General features: G+C 51.6%; 2 protein-coding genes and 1 long non-coding RNA gene across 3 annotated transcripts in view; 1 reads left to right on the top strand and 2 right to left on the bottom strand.

Annotated features, from left to right (window-relative positions):
- Positions 1-498: 498 nt before the first annotated feature.
- On the bottom strand, positions 499-3,535 carry RPS28 (ribosomal protein S28). Its single transcript, XM_061563938.1, has 4 exons — positions 3,409-3,535; positions 2,276-2,323; positions 1,627-1,772; positions 499-626 (listed from the first exon to the last, which is right to left on the bottom strand). Exons 1-3 carry the CDS (start codon positions 3,445-3,447, stop codon positions 1,650-1,652), a joined length of 210 nt encoding a protein of 69 aa, XP_061419922.1. The 5' UTR covers positions 3,448-3,535; the 3' UTR covers positions 499-626; positions 1,627-1,649.
- Positions 3,536-10,106: 6,571 nt separating this feature from the next.
- The window catches only part of LOC133349360 (dedicator of cytokinesis protein 7-like), an 80,388-nt gene continuing 64,090 nt past the window's right edge, over positions 10,107-26,404 (top strand). Inside the window, exons 1-3 of the mRNA XM_061562726.1 lie at positions 10,107-10,456; positions 16,350-16,446; positions 25,977-26,152. Coding sequence (XP_061418710.1) covers positions 10,407-10,456; positions 16,350-16,446; positions 25,977-26,152 — 323 coding nt within the window. The 5' untranslated portion in view covers positions 10,107-10,406. The remainder of the gene's footprint in view (positions 10,457-16,349; positions 16,447-25,976; positions 26,153-26,404) is intronic.
- On the bottom strand, positions 20,048-26,098 carry LOC133350027 (uncharacterized). The gene is made up of 4 exons (XR_009756002.1): positions 25,940-26,098; positions 21,601-21,712; positions 20,902-20,958; positions 20,048-20,207 (listed from the first exon to the last, which is right to left on the bottom strand). It is a non-coding gene; the product is annotated as an uncharacterized LOC133350027 (long non-coding RNA).

Here is a 26,404-nt window from a genome sequence, read left to right as displayed (position 1 = left end):
ACGGACAAATCCATTCATAAATATCTTAACAGCGGTACGACCCAGGTCATGGAAGTAATTTAAATCTGTTGATATACACCCAAACACTGACGCAAGACTGAGACCTGGGTATATGCAGCAGAGAAAATTGGGAGAGAAGATAAAGATGTTCAAAAAGAGAGGTCTAATTAAAACCCAAAGCAAAATAGTTTGGGCTCATTCTCAAAGGGGAAAGCTTGAGAAAGTTCTGCAATGTTGGGAAAGGGGTTGACAAAGATGCCACTTGAGAACTTGGCGGTCCATGGCAGTGACAAACGCTGGAGCACAAAGAATGGAGTCGTATTGAGCCACGGACCCGCCATTTGGCAGCCAATTAAAGAGCGGACCTCATGCAACGCCAGCGTTAAATCAACACACGCCATCCCTTGGGTGGCAAACACCACACGTGCAAATGTCACCAACGTTATCAACATCCATCACATTTTATTAATGAAATGACAACGCGGGGTCACTCCCACATGGAAGGGGACCTCTTTATTGTACAACACGAGTCATGGCACACAGGGGCAGGGCCTGCTTATTAGGGCAACATAGGAGGCGCTCAGCTGATGCTTCTGCCGATGACTTTGGCTCCTCCATGTCACCTCCTACAGCAGGAGAGTGAGGAACCGGCGTTAGCATTGGGTGAAGGCACAATAACATCACAACTTGAGGTGTAAGAATTCTGCAATGGATTTTGCTGCACTGCCCTCTGCAAAAGTCCATAACCCTGTACACACAAATTGACATCTCCACAATTTGCATCTATCATACGAACCCCACACACACATGCACGTACAAAGGTACGTGCACTTTAGTGTTAACAACTGCACCCACCCCCCTTCCCCCATGTGTCGGTATACTCACAAAATCAAACATACATATCCACACGTAGAGAGGTACATACATATGGCTCAATAAAGCACACCCACCACTCCCAAATAACTCCCCACTGTTTTCAGCACATGACCACACACACAGATTACACCACTCTTCACCACACTACCACATGGAATGCTCACCAAAAACACACCCCCCACAAACCACGACAATGCTCACCACACCCAGACACATTTAAACTCTTATCAACTCCAAACCCTAATTGCATTCACACAATACTCAACAGCCCACCACATTCCCACTACTATACTTCACCAGGTGCACTTCATGGCCACGTCAAGTGTCGAAGGCTCGCTGACAGGTCTCGGGACAGACCCAGGTGCCATGGGTTGGCTGAGATGACTGGTAGATGCACCAGCTGTACCCCCGACTGTGCCAACTTGCTTCCAAAGACAAAGATCCCCTGTACAGCCTTAACAGACTGTTGAGGAACGTGCTATTGGCAAGCACTAATAAAGGCCAGAACAGCACACGAGGGGAAGGGTAGCCAGCACCACGCCCAGCCGCCTTTGTCTCCCCAGTGGCAAAGTTTTTACACCAGGTACTCATGCGAGGCCGGGTCAAACGAGGGGAGGCCCAAGACCGGTTGAGATTAATCATCACTGATGTTGGCCATGAGCAGAAATCGAACTCGGGTCGCCAGGTTCATAGCGCAGCGCGCTAACCGCTACACCACACACACACACGCACAATTCCCACGGCACGTACACGCAGTGGCCCCGGCGCTGCTCCTAGCGCAGGCGGCGCGCCTCGCGCTCCGACTCGAGCAGGGTGAGCACATCGCCCTCGCGCACCGGCCCCTTCACGTTCCGGATGATCGAGCGGTTGCTGTCGTCCATGAACTCCACGCGCACCTGCAGGAAGGGGGACATCGTCACGATCATGCGTGTCAAGTCATTTTCCTAACCTAGGTTTATAAAACACACGCTTGCCATTTAGCCTAGCTCACAGGGGACACCAAACGAAATAACCAAAGCCATTTGTCGAATTCGGTAAAAAAAACTCGATATTTCAAGAGCTACAATGCATGCGGCTCCGAAGCCGTAGGTTGAATCCGAAATTTCCCCAGGTTCTTATAACCTTATAACCATGCTCAATTTAACAAACATGTTAAACACAAGGACAGAAGTAAACAAAAAACGAAATCTGCATTTGCGTCATTGTGGAGAAAACAGTGAAGCAATGGCTCCATGTATCTATCCACAAAAATAAGTATTCTCGACAACACATCGGCCCCAACGCGTGTCCCTCTTCTAAGGTATCTCCGTTGCCATTGGGCCGATTGTTGTATCCCCTTCACCGATTCCCCATAATACACACATCCCCTTGCCCAGATGCCCCCTTCCCACCCCTTTACCTGTGTGCACTGGCCTTGGGAGCCGGTCCTGCCGAGCACTTTGGTCACCTGAAACGAGACGCAGAGATTCGTGAACGCGGCCCCCCATCACAACTCCCCGACATCAAACCGGGTCCCTAAACACGGGATTGAATGGGCCCAACACATTCCCGCAGAAGTCAACCCGAGAATAAACCCAAAGATTAACGACCCAACTAGGGACTTGCACACTAAAACCTGCGACCAAACCGCCGACAAAACCAAGGACCAGACCTGGATCGCAATTATAATACACTAACAATTACAGCATTACACTTACACTGCGATTGTAACCGTTAAGGGAGAACACCGTGACCATTTAAATTGAGCCCCGGTCTCCAATGGACTTAAAAAACTCATGCCACTTAAATCGGGACCAACAAATGAAATCCCGACAGTAGGGGAGCTCCCATTGCAGAGGCAGCGTGTGGTGGGGGGCGATATAAGAGTTTCATAGAAGATATCATAGAGATGTGAGCGAGACGGGGAACGGCAATAAGAAAAAAAACATTTGTATTAGAGATAAGATGGGTATTGATTGAAGGGTGAGTGAAGAAACCATAAAAGTAAACGATTTTTTTTTACAAATTAATATGAAATATAGAAAACGTGAAATTAATCGAGAGGAACCTAAAACTTTAGCGATAAACGATAGTACGTTATTTATAACCACGTGCAATGCTTGGAGGGTAACGCGAGACGGGACACGCTACAATCGAAACGTTTGCGCGAGATACGCGGGTAAAGCCGTGCGATTCAGTCGATCCGGGCGTCGAGACCTCGAGTAAACCGTGCGTGACATGAGCGAGCGCCTAAGAAGAGCAGCTAGCGAGAGTTTATCGAGGTGAGTTCGTGTAGAAGACGATGAGAAAGTCAACAGATCGAGAACCGTGGGAGAGATTGCGGTCGGCCTCTGACACCGCCCCGCCTGAAGCCTGCACTAGGCCGCACGCACATGGCCCGCGCCACGCGACGCCTCAACAGCCGCTCGTGTTCTAACAGCGAGAACCCCATCGCGCTCGGGGTGACCCCTGCACGCAAGGGGGTAACCCTCCCCCTCCGCGCAACAGAAGGGGTCCCCCGCGCCGACGCGAGAGGCGATTTAGGAGACTTACCCTGGCGAGCTTGATGGGGGCTGCGCGACTCGCTTCCATGGCGGCTGAGGGAAGAAGGACGGGACCACGTGACCGCGCGCCTTAACTCCTCCCACCAGGTGGGCGGGGCTCTGCATGGCTCCTCCCCTTGTAGGCGTGGCTTGACGTAGCTCGTGTGGGTAGAATTCCTCCCCTTGTGGGCGTGGCTTGACGTAGCTCGTGTGGGTAGAATTCCTCCCCTTGTGGGCGTGGCTTGACGTAGCTCGTGTGGGTAGAATTCCTCTAGATTTGAAGCTTTCGTGACTGCAAGGATTCATATTCTTAGGTTTTTTTCGGTAAAGTCACGTAGGTAAAAACATTTAAATTAATAAAATAAAAATAAAATAAAAATAAAATAAAAATAAAATAAAAATAAAATAAAAATAAAATAAAAATAAAATAAAATAAAAATAAAATAAAAATCACGACGTTTCGGAGGCAACACAAGCTTCCGTCTTCAGGTGGAACCGTCACAGCACGATAGCTGTATCAAGTGATATCAAGTGATACAGCTGTCGTGCTGTGACGGTTCCACCTGAAGACGGAAGCTTGTGTTGCCTCCGAAACGTCGTGATTTTTATTTTATTATTATTTTACTTTTATTAATTTTTTTTTATCTACGTGACTTTACCGAAAAACACTAAGCATATGAATCCTTGCAGTCACGAAACTTCAAATCTAGAATTAATTCCTCTCCTTATAGGCGGGGCTTGACCATTAGTCTTCCCCTTATAGGCGGGGCTTAGCGTGGCCCCGCCTTCTGGGGGGCGGAGTTTGGACATCGTCATTCATCAATTTCTTGGGGTTAACTTCTCACGTTCAGCGATACGCTGAGAATCGTTCGTATGGGAATCGACGTTTAGATTCGCTCAGTAAATAAATCGCCTGCAAATAATTTCACGCGCTATAATGCATAGTAAAACGTAACTCTTTTTTTACATGCGCGATTCCATGCATTCTTTTTGAACGCATGTTACAATTGCATTGTTAGCCACCATCAATATCACCAGCCGCGATTAATCCACTGCTCCATATGGAATGATAGGAGACCACGGTGCATTGATTTCACTCGACCACTAGATGGCGATACAAGACCTTTGTACTGGGACAGTGGACACGGCCCCACGGTACTTTCCCCAGAAAGTTCCATTGGTTCGTGGTTCGATTCCGGCAGGCCGGCCTGGTTAATACTTCAAAGTTCATTTATTAGGTATAGCCCTGTGAGCCATTCGGCTCTTGAATCGGGTGCAACCGCAACAAACAAAAAACTAAAACATGAACAAGAAAACATCTTAAAGTGAGAAGATGAATCTTAAAGTGACTAAGTGCAAACAGAAAATCCAAGAAAAGACAGCAAAATATTGCAGAAAAATCACCGTACACTAACCCTGTGCAAATATCCCAGTGGGATGCAAGTCAAACAACAACAACAACCACAAGACAACTTAGATTAAGGCCATCAGTCTAACTCTGTACTACAACAAACATGGCCAAACCAAAAAACTTTTCGAAAATCACCAAAATAAAGCCATAAGAGAAATGAAACAGTGGTCATAGGAACTGTGACCGAATTTTCACAATAAACGACGTAAACAACATGTACTACCAAACTCTGCAGCCATAGCTGGCTGCATAAGTCACTCCACAACAGTAGGAGTGAAATTACAGATTATGCTCTGCATCAACATCTATAGATTCACACGGATGTTGAACTTCCTTTGCACTCTACATAGCCAACCGTACCATACACTCACAGAGACCCATAGACTCCCACAGAGATTCATCTTCTTGGTTCTTTCGGTAATGTCACGTAGGTAGAAAATAAAAAAATGACGTTTCGGGCGCAACATGCCTTCCCACCTGATGATGGACGCTTGTGTTGCGCCCGAAACGTCGTGATTTATTTTCTTTTATACCTACGTGACTTTACAATAACCATATGCGTGTGCTGTATTTCCATATATAATAGATGCATTTACATGTAGCGACTTGCTAAGCATTTGATCTATTTTTGCACTCCTATCGATCTTTTGTATTGATTGGTTGCTCCTGTTGTAGTATTGCTGATCCGCCCATACTATACGTCTGTCAAAAAGGGGCCGTCCATAAATGACGTCACGCACCTAGGGGGGGGTCAGACATTTGTGACGATGTGTGACGACGGGGAGGGGGGGTGAGAAATGTGACGTCACATCAAAATGCGCAACTTTAAATAAATATAGACAACACGTTCTACTTAATTAGACTTTTTAATGTTTTCTCCTACAACATCACAGTGCAGCGCCACATTAAATACGCACTACAATGACAATAGTTTAAAGCGATTTGAAGCATGTTTTTTGGGGGGGGGGGGCAGAGCTTTGTGACGTCATATTTGAGGGGGCGGGTCTGACTTTTTGTGACGCCGTGTGACTAGGGGGGGGGGAGGTCAAAAATCGTCTAAAATCGCGTGACGTCATTTATGGACGGCCCCAAAGAGCTTCGTGTATGCGACTGATGTCTGCGCTCATCGTGCCTTTACTGGCCCGTATTGACCCGCGTGGTGAAGTATGGTCAAATAACCACCTCCCCGCACGTGACCCACGCGTGCTCGTGTGATTTGTTACGGTTTTTTTGTTTGTTAAAAAAAAATGCGTGCGAATGCGTCTCTCCTCCCCTCTCTATCGGAGAACAACACGCTGTCTGTGTTCCAGCAGAGAGAGAGAGTGTGTAGGGGGAGCGTGAGAGAGAGAGAGTGTGGGGAGAGTGAGCTAAGAGAGTGGAGAGGTAGTGAGGGTGCAGAGAGAGAGAGTGGGGAGAGTGAGCTAAGAGAGTGGAGAGGTAGTGAGGGTGCAGAGAGAGAGAGAGTGTGTGTGGGTAAACAGAGAGCACACAGAGAGAGTGTGTTGGGGGGGGATAAACAGAGAGTACACAGAGAGAGACACCGTGGGGAGAGTGAGCTAAGAGAGTGGATAGGTAGTGACGGTGCAGAGAGAGAGAGAGTGTGTGTGGGTAAACAGAGAGCACACAGAGAGAGTGTGTTGGGGGGGGATAAACAGAGAGCACACAGAGAGAGACACCGTGGGGAGAGTGAGCTAAGAGAGTGGAGAGGTAGTGACGGTGCAGAGAGAGAGAGAGTGTGGGGAGAGTGAGCTAAGAGAGTGGAGAGGTAGCGGAGTGCATGATCAAGATCAACGGCACCCTCACTGCCCCCGTCAAATTCGACCGAGGAGTGAGACAGGGATGCCCATTGTCGGGCCAACTTTATGCACTGGCATTAGAGCCTTTCCTGAATCTCATAAGGCGGAGACTCAGCGGCCTGGTGCTCAGGGAACCAAATGTCAGTTTGGTCCTGACGGCATACGCCGATGACATCCTCCTCATCCTTCGTTCCCTGGATGATGTCGCCCTGCTGCACGAGTGTCAGGAGGTCTTTTCGAAGGCCTCCTCATCCAAAATGAACTGGCAAAAGTGCAGCGGCCTGCTGGTTGGAGCGTGGGACATGACCGAGTGTCCGGAGAAGGCAAAAACCATCAATTGGAGCACAACATCGCTGCACCACTTGGGGGTGTTCCTGGGACCAGAGGAGGAACCACCGCAAAGGAACTGGGTCGAGCTGGAGGAGAAGGTGAAGGAGCGGCTGGGCACCTGGAGTCGCCTGTGCAAGTTCCTCACCTTCAGGACAAAGACGTTGGTGGTGAACCAGCTGGTGACGTCCATGCTGTGGCACCGACTCTTCTCCCTGCACCCCCCCATGAGCCTCGTTAACGCGCTTCAGAAGCGAGTCCTCGACTTCTTCTGGTCGGGCAGAGGACACCGGGTCGCGGCTGGGGTCCTGGCCCTGCCACTGGACGAGGGCGGTCACGGGCTGGTGTGCGTGCGGAGTCAGCTGGCCACCTTCCGACTGCAGGCCGCACAAAAGTTCCTGCACGCCACCACCCCTGCACCAGCCTGGAGCGTCACGGCCTCCTTCCTACTTAAACAGCTGGGGGGTCTGCAGTGCTCCAAACAACTATTCTATATGGACCTGCAGGGCCTCCCACTGGGACAGCTGCCACCTTTCTACAGGAGCGTCCTGCAGACGTGGAGCTCCCTCGCCGTCAGGAGGCTGAACCAGCCGCAATCGGCCGAGGATCTGGTCTTCGAACCGATCCTCAGGAACCCGCAGACAAAGCTGCCGTCCACCACCGCCACCCCCGGCATGGAGAGGCGCCTCACCAACGCGCGGCTCACCAGGATGGGAGATCTGGTGGAGCCTGGAACACGGGGCCGGTGGCTCGGACCAGCAGACATGGCCGCAAAGACAGGGCTGCAATCGCTCCGGGTGGCTGCCCGGATCCTGGCCGAAGCCAAGGGGGCCTTCTCAGCAGCAGCGGGGAGAACGCCCCCCATCGGCGTTGGGGATCACGAAGCCCCTCTCGGTCCCCCTCCACCGGAGCTCTCCGTCGTGCCACTGCGTCGCCAATGCCGACAAGCGAAGGCGGATCACAACCTGTGCCGGCTGGAGGACCTACCAGAGGTGGCCTTCGCAAATGTCAAGAGGAAGGTGCTCTACTCCTACATGGTCCGGTTTCACCAACAGGACACCCTGAGGAGCCATAAGGACCATGCCTGGAGGAAAGCCCTGCCCTGCATCTCTCCGGAGAGGCCTCGCTGGAGGCAACTCTACTCCAGCCCGACGTACAACCGCATCGGCGACCTCAGCTGGAGCATCGCCCACGGCACCGTCACCACCAACGCCTCCCTGGCGCGCTTCACCGACACGCCCCCGGAGTGCCGGTTCTGCGGAAAAGTGGAGACGGTGGCGCACCAATACGTGGAGTGCAAGAGCCTGGACTCGCTGTTCAAGGTCCTGAGAAACATCCTCCTAAAGTTCAGCCTCCACTTCTCCCCGACGGTCCTCATTTTTGGATACCGAAAGGGCGACGGACCCCAACATCTCCAGGGGCTGGTCAACGTGCTCGTCGGCTACGCCAAGCTCGCCATATACAGGGCGAGGAAGGTGGCCCTGGAGGGGAAACGTCCGGCCAGCAGCCTGGGCATCTTCCGCGCTCTGGTCGGAGCCAGGGTGTGGCTGGAGTTCCGCCATGCGCGGCTGACCCACGCCGTGCCGGCCTTCAAGGAGCAGTGGGCGATGGAGGAGGCCGTGTGCTCCGTGGCAGATGACGGGGAGCTCTGCATGCTGTTATGAGCTACCCGTCGGAGGCCGTCGGACTGCGAGGGGGGCGGCGTACATAACGAGAGAGTGAGCGCGAGAAAAGGAGCGAGAGAATGAGCGAGAGAGAGAGCGAGCGAGCGAGCGAGCGAGAGAGTGAGCGAGAGAGCAAGCGAGCGAGCGAGCGAGTGAGCGAGAGAGCGAGCGAGCGAGGGCAACATAAAGCCCCGTTAAAAAAATAAATAAATAAAAATAAAAAAATAAAAAAATTACGAAATGATGAACGAAACAAAGTGCCGAATACACCGAGCATCTTCTTGTTTCCACTGATCGTAAAAAAAAAAAAGAGGGTGCAGAGAGAGAGAGAGAGGGGAGCGTGAGAAAGAGAGAGACCGTGGGAAGAATGAGCTAAAAGAGTGGAGAGATAGTGAGGGTGCAGAGAGAGAGAGTGTGTGTGTGTGGGTAAACAGAGAGCACACAGAGAGAGAGTGTGGGGGAGGGGGTAAACAGAGAGCACACAGAGAGAGTGTGTTGGGGGGGGGGTAAACAGAGCATACAGAGAGAGAGACAAGGGAGAGAGACAGGGAAGTGGGGTAAGAGACTCGTGGAGAATTAGGAATGTGAAGGTATGCAGAATGTATTGGAGAGTCGGGAGATTTGAGCTACCGTCGGAGGCCGTAGGACTGCGAGAAGGGCTGGGTGCAGATGCAGCACTTGTCGTAGTTTAACAAAAAATACATAGAAAACAGGGGGAGCATAGACATAGAGGAGGGAGAGAGGGGGTAGAGAGAGAGGGTACAGAGAGAGAGAAGGGGTAAGAAGGAGGAGAGCAGAGCGTGACATCTTTTGTGAAATATGTCATTTAAAAGAGGGGGGCACATAAAGAAAAGCATAACAAAGCGAAATGATGAACGAAGCAAAGTGCCGACTACACCGAGCATCTTCTTGTTTCCTCTGATCGTAAAAAAAGAGAGAGAGAGAGCGGGGGTGGGAGAGAGACGAGAGAGAGGGTCAGCAGCAGCAGAGTGAGTGACAAGGAAGAGAGGAGAGAGAGTGTGGGCAAGGAAGTGTGGCGCGTGTGTCGAGACCTCGTGGAGAGTGCGGACTGTAGAGAGAGGAGAGTACATCGGGAGGAGAGCGTAGCGAGAGGCAAGAGCTTGCAGAACGTATGGTTTGATAGGGGGAGAGGCGGGTTGCGGTAAGGGAGTGTGTGACGAGAGAGGGCAGTGAACGAGGGTGGAGTAAAGAGAGAGGGGGGTGGAGCGTACGGAGCGTACGGAGCGCAGAGCAGAGCGGGGATCGTGGCGAGAGAGTGGAGAGTGCGGTGTGGAGGGGAGATGGAGCCTGGAGGAAGAGAGAGTGGAGGGCGAACGTAGCCCGAGCAGGAGAGAGCAGAGAGGGGATGCGGAGAGAGAGAGGAGAGAGCGCAGAGGATAGGATAGAGAGGGTGTCGAGTGAGGGCGTGGAAGTGTGAACAGAGAGAGGAGAGTGTTGTGGAGAGTGTAGAGAGTAGGTAGAGACGGGGGGGGGGTGGCGGCAAGGGCGTGGAGAGAGGGGAGTGCGGGGAGAGTGTGCGCAGAGAGAGAGACTGGTCTATAGAGGGAGTGGATAGTCGACTGCAGAGTGTGTGCACAGAGTCTGGTCTATAGAGGGAGTGGATAGTCGACTGCAGAGTGTGTGCACAGAGTCTGGTCTATAGAGGGAGTGGGATAGTCGACTGCAGAGTGTGTGCAGAGAGTCTGGTCTATAGAGGGAGTGTGTGTGTGTACGAGGGGAGGGAGGAGGAGAGAGAGGAGGAGGGGAGCAGTCGGAGTTGGCCGCGCCCGCTCGCAGGGCTCCGCTCGCAATGGCAGCCGCAGCAGGGGAGCTGCGCGCATTCGCCATCAGACTCAACAGGTGAGGAGGGTTCGACACCTGTACAGGGGGGCCCCGCGTCTCCTTCCATTCTCATCTTTCTCCACTCTCCTCTCCCTCCACTCTACTCTCCCTCCACTCTACTCTCCCTCCACTCTACTCTCTCTCCACTCCCTACACTCTACCTCCTCTCCCTCCACTCCCCTCTCCCTCCACTCTCCTCTACCTCAACTTTCCACTCTCTTTCTCTCCCTCCACTCTACCTCCACTCCCTCCACTCTCCTCTCCCTCCTCTCCCTCCACTCTCCACTCCCTCCACTCTCCTCTACCTCAACTCTCCACTCCCTCCACTCTCTCCACTCCCTCCACTCTATTCTCCCTCCACTCTATTCTCCCTCCACTCTATTCTCCCTCCACTCTATTCTCCCTCCACTCTATTCTCCCTCCACTCTATTCTCCCTCCACTCTATTCTCCCTCCACTCTATTCTCCCTCCACTCTATTCTCTCTCCCCTCCACTCCACTCTCCACTCCCATCTCCTCTATCTCCACTCTTTTCACTCCCCTCTGTACTCTCCTCTCCTCACTGTCCATCCACTCTGCTCTCCCTTCACTTTATCCACTCTCCCTGAATCTCCCCTAACTCTCCCAACTCTCACGACCAGATCTAGGTACGGCCTTTGTACTTATGATTGTCCAGAGGGTGCTGTGTGCATCTAGCCTGGCACAAGCGCTGTACGGATGCTCTTGTCACATGCGGATGCTGATTCATTCCACTGCTTCTGCTGAAGGAAAGGAAGTTGATGTTGATGATGTAGTTACGACTGCTCCTGTTAGATTCATATGATCCTGCTGCTGATGATGATGATGCTCCTGATGATTTTTATGATGATGGCACTGGGAGTTTCCTTCTACGATTGATGATGGTACTGCTACTTCTGCCACTGTTTGTGAGAATAATTATTCTGCTGTTGCTTCTGATTACTATTATACAATTATTACTGCTGCTGATTTTTATACTGCGGCTGCTGCTGATGATACTGAAAATTATTATTCTGCTGTTGATTACTGTTAAACAAATACTATTGCTACTGATGACTTAATTCTGCAACAAACACTGCTGCTGCTGATAATTTAACTGCTGCCGATGGCAATGATAATTAAATTATCCTGAAGATTCCATTACTGCTGCTACTGTTGCTGATGATGAGAAATAAAATAGTGCTGATGACTCTACAACTGCTACTGCTGCTGATGTCATGGTCAGTTTGCAGTTTCCCTCTGGACTGTAAACCCATCTCGGGTGTTGTCACAATGGCCATGTGCTACCCAACGCCGCTCCGTGGTTGTCAAAGTTCTCGATTAAGTGCCCACAAAGTCCGGGCCACCTCCATGCCGCACTGTCGATTAAGCAACGGTTGGATACGTACGGTGCGAAAGAAGTTCAACATCTTATATTTTATCCAAGGCGCTTTACAAGGGTTATGAGTGGTACAATTAGGGTAGCTAATAGGGTATGGGGAGTGAGGTTCGTGGGTAGGGGAATTACCAGGGTACCTAGGGATGGCCATTATGAACCCACGCTGGCATTTCCAACGTCTGCAACGATTGAGGGTGGTGGAGTGGTGGTTATTTGGGGTTGGTGGCTCACCCAGAGATGAAAGACCCAGGTTACTTGACATAAACAAAAGTATACTTCCTGTAGAGAGACACATGGGAAGGAGATGTTATACCTGCTGTGTTATGTTATTTATATTCTCCACAACGAAGGCACAATGATTATATTGTGCTATTTATTGTAGAATTTTGTGTCAAAATTTAAGCAGAGAGGGCCCTTGCCAACAAACAACTGACAGTTCACCCAAACATTGGTTCAGGCAAAGCCTGACTGCCGATGAGACCGTGGCTGTCGAAACGGGTCCACATTTTAGCTTGCGTTGAACCACTGATGGTCATGCGATGCCCTCTCAGCAGGTAGCGCAGCTGATGAGATGAGTAAAAAAATTAACCCGTAAAAACAAAGTTTTTCACTATAAATCCTTTATATGCGTGTTCAATGGGCCACAACCCAGCCCACATTGGTCTTTGAAACGGGCGGCTAGAGTCCTCTCGTCTTCTGGCTTGAGATGGCTGCCACCTATGGATCAGATGATTGTCTGCCACCATTAAGCAATTGGTAATTAAATATAAAAAAAATGTACCTAAAAAGTGGAAAATTTTGGAAACATTTTTCACGAAAATAAATTGTCAAGCACAACGAGTCTGTGTGCAAAATGTCAGCTCGATTGGATCACGGGAAGTGGGTTAAAAAACGACGAAAGATTTGCACGGTCGTAAGCGCGCAAGCAAGCAAGCAAGTGAACTTAATATAAAGGTTTTAATAAAAAGAATCCTCTTTATGTGGAGCGACACGTATGGGACGGAGGCGTATCGTCTGCGTCTCGTGTTTTGTGACTGCGACACAATCGACCTCGCCGTTCCTTTTTGGCCGTAGATATATTTTGGTCCGATGGTGTTGGTTGATCGTCGCTCAATAAATTTTTAGAAAATATGAATGTACTTTTTCATTTCCTGACAAAATGTCAAGGACGTAACGAATGCAATGCTTCAAGCGATAAAACGACAGCGATCGTCCGTGAACTTTCACGCTTTGCTACACCAACAAAAGCATTTCAATTGTATCGATTTATTGCCGGTTACGTGTGACGTCGTCACTTCCGCAATTGATCGGCATCGTTAATAATTAATTGCGTGTCTGACAGCGTGAGCGTGAAAAGAGTGTGACCAGCAGCTTCGTCTGTGTTATACGCGTGACACATTGTGTGACGAGCAGCTTCGTGTGTGTTATACGCTTGACAGATTGCGTGACTGACAGTAGGCTGTTGCGTTATGAGCGTTGCAGATGAAACTTGGAATGATTCGAACAGCATAGCAAAGCTTCAACTCTCTCTGGAAGTACAGCGGAGCAATGGATACAATCCAACGGCACTGCGAAATACATTCACGATGCGATGGGGCCAACTTGAATATCGTATCGTCAAATATTGTGTCGTTTAACCCGAGGGGGTGATGGTTGGTGCATGGACACCAACCATCATCCCCTCCCCCAACAGCACACAATAGAATAGTCCATCATAAATAAACCATCACTTTTGTAATTGATTGTCCATTGGCCGTACAGTCATGGTTCCTGACTAGTTTCCTGTGTGTGTGTGTTGAGTGGTATAGGCTATATGTGTGGTATGTGGAGCGGCTGGGCGTGGTGCTGGCCACCCACCCACTCGTGTGCCGTGCCGGCCTTGATAGGTGCTCGCTAACAGCACTTGCCCCAGCAGTCTGTTCAGGCTACACGGGGGGTCTTTGTCTTTGTAGCGGCTAGCACGCTTCGTTACAAACCTGGCGACCCGAGTTCGATTCCCGCTCACGACCAACACCATTGACGATTATCTGAACCGATCCTGGGCCTCCCCCCTAGGTCGACTCGGCCTCAAATGAGTGCCTGGTGTGGTGTGTAAACATCTTCACTGGGGAGACAAAGGCGGTCGGGCGTGGTGTTGGCCATCCACCCCCTCGTGTGCCGTGCCGGCCTTCATAGGTGCTCGCTAACAACACTTGCCCCGACAGTCTGTTAGAGGCTATACGGGCGATCTTTGTCTTTGTTTGTTAGCTTTGGCAGGAAAGGTGAGAAGCCGGAGGCAGCTCGCACGGCAGAGAGTGGACAACGATGCAGAGTCCACGCAGGAAGGTCGCACGAGTCGGGAATTGAGTCGCACGGGTCATCACTGTGCCAACAGACACACTTTCTAGGACAAACGCATGTTGAGCAACGTCAGCGAATCCATGTTTTATGCATGCTTCTTCTTGCATGTATCAACAGCGTCGTCCGCTGTATCGTTGTGGCAGAGCGAGCGTGCAGCTAGCCTGGCACCGCCGTCACCACTCGTAGCGAGCAACGTGTGGGGCACCTTGATGCTGACTCGAGTGCAAGCGATGCTGTTGATCCACATCATTTTACAAACTTCCAGACATCACTGCCGTAGTGTGTGTTTACTTTCGTGTGTGTGTGTGGAGCGGTGGCGCAGTGGTTATTAGCACACCGCGTGAATAACCCGGTGACCCGAATTTGAAGCCAAAAAATGGCGCAAATGGTAACTTTGAGCCGTGTATTAAATAGTTTTGCATCGAACTCAGACGCATATCCAACAGAGAGGGGTCCTTGCCGATAAACATCTGGCAGCAGACCCACGCAGCATTGCATCATGCTGATAAGACACTGCATGTCAAAACCGGTGCAGAGTTCGTTTGCTTCTATTGAACCAATTTTCGCTGAAAGTGAGCACTTCTTTAAAAAGCCCTGTGTGTAGCCGATGTTGTTAAACAAAAAATACTGATAAGTCAGCCCTTTATCAAGACTTATTGCTCGACGCCCTGACCCGATCACTTCCCGACTGCTTTGTCTCGCCGGTTAAAAACGCTTCACTCTGAACGTTCACACCGATAACGCGATTACGACGTTCCATAATTGCTGGGGTGGCGTGCTGGATGAGGCGGGGCGGTGGGGGTCCCGTAGCTGGCGTGGGTGGGTGGCAGGGAGGGTTTGAATTTCTCTCATTAAATCCATCTTTCACTGGCAATGATTGTTCTTTCTAATTAAGTTTCCTGGGCGATTAGAAGTGCTTGCCGTTCGCTCAGCCGAGGGAATTGTGCTTAATTTGACTCGGCACCGGTTCCCAGCGTTGGCCGGCGTTGTGCGTTCGGCGCGCCGCGTGTGGATTGCATCAACGTAATCGCCCCAAGACCCACCCCCGGGGCGACCGCACGCTGACCAACACGATGAGCTGGCAGGACCGGCGGACACTACACGTGTTCCCCCACCCCCACCCACTCACCGCCACCAGCTCACACAGCTGGCTGAGTGGTTGTCTAATTGGCTTATTGGCTGAGTGACTATGTAATTGGTTGACTGGCTGAGTGACTGTCTTATGGCTGCGTGACTGTGCGATTTGCTGACTGGCTTATTGGCTGAGTAACTATCTTATGCCTGGGTGATTGGCCGGTTAAATTATTGTGTTATGAATAAAGACAATTTCCCAAAATGTCTCCTTGTTCTCTTCTTCCAGCCGTTTGTCCCACTCATGTGGAGTCCGCTGTTCTTGCCAACCTTCTCCACGCTGCCCTGTCCCTGCGCCATCTCTCTTTCCGCTCCTCGGGCCACCGTGTCCCATCGCACCACATCGCCCCTACCTCTTCTGCCTTTCTCTTGTTCTCTTTCTTTCCACTGGCATCAACTTGAACCTCCACATGACCGAACCACGCCAGCCTTTTCTCTCTCATCTTCTCTGTGATGTCTACCACCTTGAGTCTTCCTCTCACTTCATAATTTCTCACCCAACATCCACCGCAACATCCTCATCTCTGCGACTGCTATAGCTTGGTCCTCCCTCTTTCTTGTGCCCCAGCACTTGGCCCCATACAACAGCACCGGCCTCACCATCGTCTTGTACTATACACTACACTATACACTACTATACACTACACTATACACTACACACTTTTCCCTTCAAACTGGGGACCCTCTTATCACACACCACAACAGTCATCATTTCGCCATTTCACCAAATAACCTGTTGATGCCTGAGTAAGTGACCAATTGTCTGAGCTACTAGCTGAGTGAATGGCTGAATACACGAATTCCAAGAGTGACGATACCCAACTTGACAAGGTAAAGCTACTGACTTGCTTGAGTGACCAGCTGCCCGAGTGACCTCCCGACCATCCAATAGACTGACCGACCGACCTGACCGGCTGAGACCATGAAGCAATTGCTAGGCAGCAGCTCTCGCTCCCTGCGTCTCATCTCTCTGACCTGCTTGTCCATGTAGCCACACACACCCCCCCCACCCACCACCGTGCGTTCATTGCGTTCCGTCTTGCAGGGCTGGCGCTGCGGAGCTGAGGAAGCAGGCGTCTTCCTCCAGCCTGCGCTACAGCGGGAGCCTCTCCCAGGCCTTCACCACGCCCCTCCATCCTGCGGTGAGTGTGGGCAAGGGCCCCGGGCCTCTCGCGAACGCGGGTGGTGGAGCAGCGGTGCGTGTTGTTTGTTGTTGTAGTGTAGCGGTTGGCGCGCTGTGCTATGAACCTGGCAGAGACCCGAGTTCGATTCCCATTCACGTACACCGACACCAGTGGGTGCGGTGTGTAAACATCGCCACTCGGCACTCGGGAGACAAACGTGGCCGGGTATAGTGCTGGCCACCCGCCCCCTCGTGTGCGGTGCCTGCCTTCATCGGTGCTCGCTAACAGCACTTATCCCAACAGCCTATTGAGGCTATGGTGGGGGGGGGGGGATCTTTGTGTGTGCGGAAGGTGAGTTTGGTTGCACGGGGTGAGTATCTGGCTGAGGGAGTCTGCCAGGTGAGTGTGGGTGCTTGCTGTGTGCGGAGGAGTTCCCGCAGTGTGGTTCTGGCTGTGACGCCGGTGGTATGCGTGGAATCCTCGCTCATCAAGGTGAAACGCTGCGGTACAAATCCATCACCACCCTCGGCGCCTATTCATCGGCAACCACCACCGTGGACCCATATCACAGGGGCATTATGTCTCGCTGAATAGTAGACACGGCCGTAGTGAAGATGTACAGTATGGTAGATGTGGTGTGCCAGGTGCAGAAATAATTTCCCGGGTGCTGACCCAACCTGGCCAGACCCAGCTGAGATTCATCCCTGGCCTGACCTGGAGACTTGCAGACTAACATGGAGACCCGTAAACTAACAAAGACCCATATACCAACAAATACCCAAATACTAAAACAGAAACCTATATATGCACATAGGACGGATAGACCCGCATGGGATGCACTGAATATTGTCTGGGACTGGAGAAGATGGCACGTGTCTAAGTCGTAGCCACAGCCATAGCGATACCAGGTATCCAGGATGCGGTGATGCCGGGTGCGGCAATACTTTCCGGGACGCTGACCCCCCTGTCCGACCCCTGGCTGGAATTAAGCGCCTTACTTCACCGCACACTCTGTGTGCGTGGAATGGGGAGGAGAGTCGTTCATTTGTTTCTCAGTGCGCTTGTCCTGGCGAAGGTCTCGGCTGGCAGCATGCTGAGTAAGGGCGGTCCACACCTCCCTTTCCCTGGCGACCGACTCAAGCTCTTCCTGGGGCATTCCCAGGTGTTCCCAGGCCAGCTGAGCGACATCGTCCCGCCAGGGTGTCCTGGGCTGCCCAGTGAGGAGAGTCATGGGAACAAAATGAGGGGGGGGGGGGTTGGAGCTGTGGGAAAAAACATAACCCAAATGTAGATTTTTATTTCAAAATGAAAGCCATGCTAACGTCTCTGCAACACGTTTACAATCCACGCGTGATAGTTTGTATTGTAATCGCCTGCCCACAGATGGCCACACAATTAACTTAATACATTCAAGCCCCGGCTAGTCTTCGCAGCGGCGGCTTTTGACTAACCGTTGAATAAAGACGGTCACTACATCGCACGCTTTCAGATGCACTTCAGCGGCCGTCTGGAACGCTCTTCTATCTATTCGGAAGTCACTGGAGCGATGCACTTTTGAATCTAAATTGAAAACTCATTTATTTAGAACTGCTCTTTGTGTTTAGTTTGTGGTCCTTCCCCCGCACCTCCGATGAGAACGGCTGCCTAGTACGGTGCGAAAGAAGTGCACCGTACATACATAGCCGGACCTAGCCTAGCCGAGTTTCCCATTTAGCCACAGCAGGTCGACTAAAGATTAAATAATTCCATAAATCCACGCAGCATCCAACGGGATCTCCCCCATGCCTCTTGAGCAAGTGGAAGCACCCCCCCCCACCCCCACTTCAGCAGTTCACCTGCCACATTGAGTGAATGCTGCAGGTAAACTTCCGACCGTACGAGCAAGGACCCCCTTCTCTTTAAGATCACCAGTCACAGTTCGACTCACTCCGTTTACTTGTTCTCCCTGCTGTTCACACAAACCCGCGACTCATCAGACAACAAAGGCGCTTGTGGGTGAACGAGTTTTTAACATTGCCCCTTTAGTCGACCCCAGTGCTTGTAGACCCCCTTCCTCATCACGTAGCTTCCCTGCATCGTGCGCCCAACACATGCCGGACTGAGCGAGTCCTCGGAATTTTAGGAATTCCTTGCCCAAGTGTAACGCAACAAGAGCATCGCCCAAACCAACTTGTACGAGCTAAATTTGTTACGAAGGTTTCCAACAAAGCTTCGTAAAACCGGTCTGTAGAAAAATCAAAATGAAATAGTTGCGTTTTATACGTAGGCTTTCACGGCCCATATTGTGATTCATAATTGGTTTTTAATTGGGCCGGATCGTCGTGTATCATGTCGACTTTTAGTGATATAACCCTTCACCACCCAGCAAGAGGTTGCGATGGCTTGGAGAGGCCTTCATCCAACAGTGTATTGATCATGTTCCGATGAAAATTATGATTTCGTGTCCCGGACTCATATTAAATAAGCCGTGTGGGCAGGTGTACGGAAAGCTCGGGCAGAAGGGGCCGTCCGTAGTGGTTGGAGCCCACCAAGTTTGATTACCGGCCAAGGCAAACATCAGCGGTGAACGATATCTGAACCAAACTCGAGTCCTCACACCCACTTTGCCACGAGCCCACATTGACCAGCGTGATGAAGTATGGTCAAACCAATCCCCACGGGTGACGCCGGCATTGGGAGGCCTTCATCCAGCAGTGGATTGACGCGAGTCTCGGGACCCTTGAAGAGATTAAACCTTGAAGAGATTAAACCTTGAGGCTCGGTACATCTTTCCTAGATACATTTCTACCCTTATATGTATGTTCAACTTATTTAGCATGTTCTTGGTTCTTTCGGTAAAGTCACGTAGAAGGGAAATAATAAAAATAAAACAATAAAATTCTCACGAAGTTTCGATTGCAACACAAGCAATCATCATCACGTGTGAAAATCACACAATTTTCCTTGCTGTGGTTTTCACACCTGATGATGATTGCTTGTGTTGCAATCGAAACGTCGTGAGAATTTTATTGTTTTATTTTTATTATTTAATCATTTCCCTTCAACGTGACTTTACCGAAAGAACCAAGAATTTGAATCCCTGCAGTCACGAAAGCTTTAAATCGAAATTTATTTCGCATGGTACATCGCCAACTGTGCTCATTGGAAAGTCTCACCAAGTCTCAAGACTCTTATTCATGAGGGTCCTGTGACGTTTTTTGCGGGAGGGAGTGATGTTTCTGATGAGTGTAATCCCAATTGAGTAGTTTGCAGATAATTTTTCAGCATTGGGATGTTTGGCCCAATACCGGTTACATTATGTGTTCGTTTTTAACTAAGGTCAGAGGAAACCCATGCAAAACAGATGAAGAACAGACACACTCCAATTATTCTCACACACTCACACATACTCTCACACACACCTTATACTGTCAGATTCACTGTAACTCTGCAGAACAGGGGGAGAACTCACAAACTCCACACAGCAAGCCGCCCGAGTCAGGAATCGAACCCACTACGACCGGCTTGCTCTCGAGGCATAAATGGTAGTACCACTACACCACCCTGCAGCCTACGAAACAGGTTTTAAACAAGCGAACACTGTGGGAAGAAACTTCATCCAGCAGTCAACAAAGGGATGTGCATTTTTCACCAACGTGTATTTTATTATTATTTTGACGAGCAGCTGCACAGTTGGCTGGCCACAGGATCTGGCATACAAGGGCCCCTACTTCCTTCAAGGAACTGGAATCGCCCTTGCACATAACGCGCCGCTGCTGCTGCTACTGACGCTCCTTGCCCTGCAGTCAAGATACCGGGAGGGAACATTAGGGCAACCACAAGCCACCCACCCCCCTCCCCACCACTTGCAGCCGGAAGCATGTTACCCGCTGCGCCAGCAGGCGAGCAAGAGAAGCAGGATGCAAAATTTTAAAAAAGCTGTTGGTGTAAATCTGTATTTTGTGTAAGGCGCTTCGAGATGCCCGTATTGTTGACAAGTGCGATATGTTACTAAATAAATAAACAACACTGACAAGCACATACTGCCCCTCCGTCATATATAGGTCCCTGAACGTAAACAAACATCACTTTTTTTTTTACAAATCCCACACGACATAGTCTTGGGACATTATACTTTCACCATTGGTTCGACAAGAGCAAAACTCTGGGCCGGTTACGACATTCAGTGTCTCATTGGCAGCAGTCAGGCTTGTTAGAAACAATGTTGGTGAACTGCCAGATGTTTATCGGCAGTCGCCCCTCTCTGTTAGTTATGGGTCCTGGTTTGATGCAAAACTATGTAAGACACATCTCAAATTAACCACGAGCATTGTGAATGCAAGTAACAAAATATACAGAGGCATATTGTCTGCTGATTTATGTTCCAAAATATTGAATGATCGAACTAAGTTAGATGCACAAAATGGACGTGCGGAAAATGGGACATCAGTATAATCATCATCGGCCATGATCTGTCCACTGCTGGACAAATACCTCCAACAAGACTGTCGCCATCATCCAGGTCTCGCCATGCAACAATCCATCGAGCTCCTGCACAACAAGCCAGTTTCATTACTCCATCTCCGCGATGGACGTGTCCTCTTGGGTGCGTCCCTTCCTTTTGGCTGCCACTCCGGTGTTAGTCTCGACCACCGGCCACCGCCCCTCCTAACCGTGACGCGTCCTGCCCAAGCACCGCTCGCTTCTCTTAACTGTCAATGTAATGACGATGACGATGTCTCCAATGTGCGTGTTCCCTAATCCAGGCGTTCATCTTCCTGACTCCAACTAAAACCGACAGTCCAGTACACTACTGGGTGTGTGACAATGGTTGGGGAGGTTTGCCAGAAGGGCTGCCTTGGAAGGGGACTTACTTGGGGAGTTTAACTGTGAGCTACCCTAAGGACTGGCCCGGATGGTGGAAGCTGATATTTAAGAAACGTGCCCGTTGTTTTAGCTGCCGCTACGGGAGATCGAACGAACAAAACCGGAACCGGCGAACCTCATGGATTGTCACTTGAACACGTAGCAGTCTTTCGCGACCAATATCATCCACGATAGATGTTTTTTTTGGGTTGGGTCGCGTAAATATATAAATGTGTCGTTAAAACCCGCCACCACCCGACACGGCCAACTAGTAAGGGTTGTCACGTATAAACAGAACGTGGCCAGTTCGTCACGAGCACAGCACACCGGTTGTGTTGGAGAGCCTTGGATTGTCGCCAAAGTCCACAGTGCAGCGCTAACCGCGCCTCCGTAGAGCGCGCAGCATTCCACACCTGCGCGCATTCCACGTGGTTCGATCCTGTAAAACAAAACAAAAATTCTACCTTTTGTGAGCTGCTCGCTCTTGTTGTTGTTGTTATTAATCTCTGGTGCCGAGCCACGTGACCCTACCGTGAGGGCTCCTGGCAAGTTCCAAGCCCACGCCAAATTGTAAATCCAAGCCGCACCTGCGCCGGGGCAGGTCCCGACGGTCGTGGTCGCGCTTATGCAAGGCCCCCCAACATTCCTTACCATCACCGCCCCCCAACATTCCTTTCCATCACCTCCCCCCCGAGTCGCAAGCACCATACACCTCGGTACGACTCCGCTAAATGTGACCCCACCACCACCACCCCCATGGGATGGGATGGGGTGGTGGGTATTGTGCGAGAAGAGTATACCGTCGGTAATACTGGTAGGAACCCACTGGTTCCACCAGCCCACAGGGGATTATTGTGTCCGTCCGTCGTGCAGGGAGGGGCTGGGTGGGGAGGGGCTGGGTGGGGAGGGGCTGGGTCGGGGGTGGGAGGGTGGGGATGGGGCTGGGTGGGAAGGGGCTGGGTGGGGAGGGGCTGGGTGGGGGGTGGGGCTGGGTGGGGAGGGGCTGGTCACCCCGTGGTGCCCTTATAAAACTCAACGTTTAACCTACTCACGCCGGCTTGTGCCCGCCCTCACAGTCGGACATATTTTCGGAATACACCACGCCGCCGTTGACCCTGCAGGCCATTGACCGAGCAACCCAACGTTCCTACCAGCTCCCTCCGCAGGAATGTGTTAAGCGGCGGGGGTGGGGGGATATCGCGTAAATATATAAATGTGTCGTTAAACCTGCCGCCACCCAACACGAATCTCGATATGACGCAACAGACAAGCAGTGGCTTAAACGCACGCACCTGATTACAAGCACAATACATATTCTTTGAATTCCTGCAGCCACGAAAGCAGCTCTAAGTAACAGTACAACCAGGGCCGACATTCGCCACGAAGTGGCAGTGGCGTCTCCACGGCGCTTGTGCCAGGCTAGGTGCACGTATACAAAAGACAAAGGGTCCCCCGCGTATAGCCTGCAAGAGACTGGCGGGTCAAGTGCTGTCCGCGAGTGGCACCTACGAAGGCCGACACGACGGGGTGGGTGACCAGCACCCACGCCCGGCCGCCTTTGTCTCCCCGGTGGCGATGTTTACTGCACACCGCCGCGCCGGGGACTCATTTAAGGCTGAGTCGACCCCACACAGTCACACAATCCCTACACTGTACACTCAATGTACAGCGTTTTAGTGTTTTGTGGTCCCGGCAGCTGTGGGTGGGGGGGGGGGGGAGAAGAGGGGGCGGAGGGTGAGGGGAGGGGCAAGAGGGGTGAGGGGAGGGGGTGGGCTGGGATTTGGGGGGGGTGAGGGGAGGGGCTGGGATTTGGGGGGGTGAGGGGAGGGGCAAGAGGGGTGAGGGGAGGGGGTGGGCTGGGATTTGGGGGGGAGGGGCCAGGGGCGAGGGGAGGGGTTGGTGAGGGCTGGAGGGTCAGGGGGGAGGGGCTGGCATTTGGGGGGTGAAGGGAGGGGCTTGGATTTTGTGGTGAGGTGAGGGGAGGGGCTGGGAGGGTGAGGGGGAGTGAGGGGAGGGGCTTGGCAGGTGTTGGGGGGCCGATAAGCCCTGGGGTGGGGGAAGTGAACGTCGTGACTGGTATGGCTGCCAACCGGCTCCCAGCGATGCCAGACCCAAGAGGTTTTTACCTCTGAGTTATAATGGTAGTACTAACAAGTCCCCTCTCCCCCCCCAGTGCTTACCCAGGCGAGTCTCAAGACTCCTTCCAAAGGAGGGTCCCGCTACATTTTGGCGATGTTTGGCCCATGAATTCCACTTGTGAAGCGTTTCCATTATGCGAGGGGATGACATTAACAAAAATCAACACTTTTTTGTGAATCCGAGAGGGCAATTGAATTTAAGGAAGAAAAAAAAACACAAACGCATTGCCAATCACCCACAAATATTGGGCCTGGCTCTTGCCTCACGAATATTCATTTGTTCAGCGGGACTGTGTTGGGCCTGCTTGAGGGGCCGGGGGGTGACTCAGCCCAACATCCATCCCGGCGGGATGATACAATCAGTACCATTTGATTTTGGGGTAGTGCACATGGGCGGATTTGCGGGGGGGGGGGGGGGCATGAGGGCATCAACACCCTGCCCAAACTGGACAACTTAATTAATTTATTTTCAGTAGTTTACAATTAAGATTTTAAAAATTATGTGCACCCCCAATTCCTAATGTGAGGGACAAAGCGAACCCTTGCCCAACCACCCCCCAAATATAAAAGTCAAACGCCGCCGATGGGAGATGGAGTGGATGACGAGAGAGAAGTAGAGAAAGAGGGAATTGAGGCGATGCTCGCGATATCTGCGAACCAGTCGTGGGGAGCAAATGAAGACGTCTGCCCCCTCCCCGTACTGATGAAGCGAATACCGACAAGTCGCGACAGTCCCGGCACTATTTCTGAAAAATAAGTTGACGCCTCGGTGGGCCTTTGCGTTGTTAGGATGCGGATGGTTTTAGTTTTATTTGTATGCCTTTGGGGTGTGTTTGCTCACCTTTCCTTGTACTTTGTACTACAATTGTGTGTGTTTTGTTTGTTGTTATAACGTTCTTACTCGACCCTCCACTATAAATACATAGTCTGTTTTAGAAATCGGCCATCAGAAATCTTGCCCCATATCGGGAAGAAAGTAGGTGGTGGTGTTGCCCGAACAGGGTGTGTAGGTCGTGAATTGACGTTAATTGTATGGATTCCGATCATTCGATCTGGTGAGCCAGCTCAAAAAGTCGAGTGATCCCATTGGTTCAGTATAGCGCTGTGTGAAATGCAGCCCTATTTTTGATTGGCTAATATCTGCACGATGGGTGAGTGAACCCGTCGCAGTCCGTTTTCATTTCATCACAGCGCCCTCGCCACAGAGGTTCGCAGTCGTGAAAGGTTCCCCGCGATGTCAATTCGATAAAAAGCATAGGCCACGTGGTCCGCCGACGAAACGGTCCAAACCGGTGGCCAACTTCGAAAAATGACACCGATTATTGCCCAAATGGGCAAAAACCCGACATAGCAGCTTGGCCTTCTGCTGTCAAACTACTATAGACTCATACCCGTCTGTGAATCATTACCCGCACTTTCGTGATAGCCTTGCGCTATAAGAATGATTGCGAATGATTGATGATGGTGATAATGCTGATGGTGGTAATTCTGTGATAATGATAATAATGATAATGGTGATGGTGATCATTGTTACATTCGGATTGTCGGTGACGTTGGATATCAGTGGAAGATTCGTGGTGTGGGGGGGGGCGCTACCCCACCCCCCACCCTCTTGAGACCCCATATTTTATTTATATCCACCAGAGAGAAGACATCGCACGTTTTTAGTTTTCGCATTAACGTAGTGAGGCCCTATTTAAACCACTTGGCATTTGGGGACCGTCCCTCCCGTTCCCCCCTCGGGACGTGTGCTGCGCCCGTGCGTCGTGAGATTCCGCCGTGTGCCAGCGCGGCGCGGCCTTGCCTGGCACGGGGGGTTTGGCCGCGATTGTGCGCGTTTCCTACACGGGAAGTGCACGGTGAGCTGTCTCGGCTTCAACGGCGGCCACGCGGGCGAGTCCTGAGAAACAGAGACTGATCACAGCCTTGGGTGGGGGGCTGGGCCCCCCGCTGGGCCCCCCTACTACTTCTCATCCACCTCCACTACCTCTCATCCCCTCCATCCCTTCCTCTCATCTCCTCCCTCTCTTCTTCCCTCCCCCTCTCTCTAATCCTCTCTTTCTCATCCGCTCCTTTTCTCGCTCCTTGTCATCCTCTCCGTCTCTCTCTCTCCCTTCCTTCCCCTCCCTCCCTCTCATTTCATCTCAGTCAGTGAACCCATAACACCTGGGCTTGACCCATCACTGCGATAGCCTCAGAGTGCACCTAGTCTGGCGCAAGCGTTGTGGTGATGTCACCACCACTTTGTGGCGGCTGTTGTTGCTACTCTAGTCCACGTGTGCCTGCGCGTGCGTTTGTGTTTCTGTCCCCCAGCACACAGCCCCGCCCTGCGGAAATCCATGTGGAGAATGGCCACAGAAGACAGGGTGTGGGTGGTGTGAATGGTGGGTATATGGGGTTGCTGGCGTGGGTGGTGGGTAGACGGTGTGGGTGGTGAGTGCATGGTGTTGGTGGTGAGTAGATGCTAGGGATGGTGTGGGTGGTGAGCACACATGCTGGGGGCAATATTCGACGATAAAAGAAGCTACCTGAAGGATCTTGGCCTTTGTGTCTCTGCGCTGGCAGATCCCGGCATGCGACGTAGTGGAGCCCGTGGACGTGGAGGAGGTGCTGAGCTCCCACGCGGCGCCCGACTCCGCTCCGCTCCGCGTCATCTCCGAGTTCCCTGCGGATGACGTCACCGTCACCTTCGCTCCTCGCGAGTGCCGCACTGTCACCCCCTCCCTGCCGGATGAAGATGGGTGAGAGGATGGGGGGGGGCGGGAGTGGTCGTAGGTCAGGTTGCAAAGGTCACGGAGGTCGTGGAGATCACGGAGGTCATGTGGCTCGGGTGAGCCATGTGTCGTGGGGGTCACCGGGGTCACGACCCTTCAGCGTGTGCATGTTTGTGTCCACAAGTGCTGAGAGCTTCTTCAGGAAATTAACAGACTAAAACTCATGGGAGAGCTGTGCAGTAGCACAGCCGCAAAAACCCGACGCAGTGACCTGCAGTA

Source organism: Lethenteron reissneri, chromosome 4, assembly GCF_015708825.2.
Source record: "Lethenteron reissneri isolate LAM-NWPU_2019-01 chromosome 4, ASM1570882v1, whole genome shotgun sequence".
Classification (NCBI taxonomy): domain Eukaryota; kingdom Metazoa; phylum Chordata; class Hyperoartia; order Petromyzontiformes; family Petromyzontidae; genus Lethenteron; species Lethenteron reissneri.
Note: the sequence above shows the minus strand (reverse complement) of the source record. Positions and strands in the feature narration are given on the sequence as shown.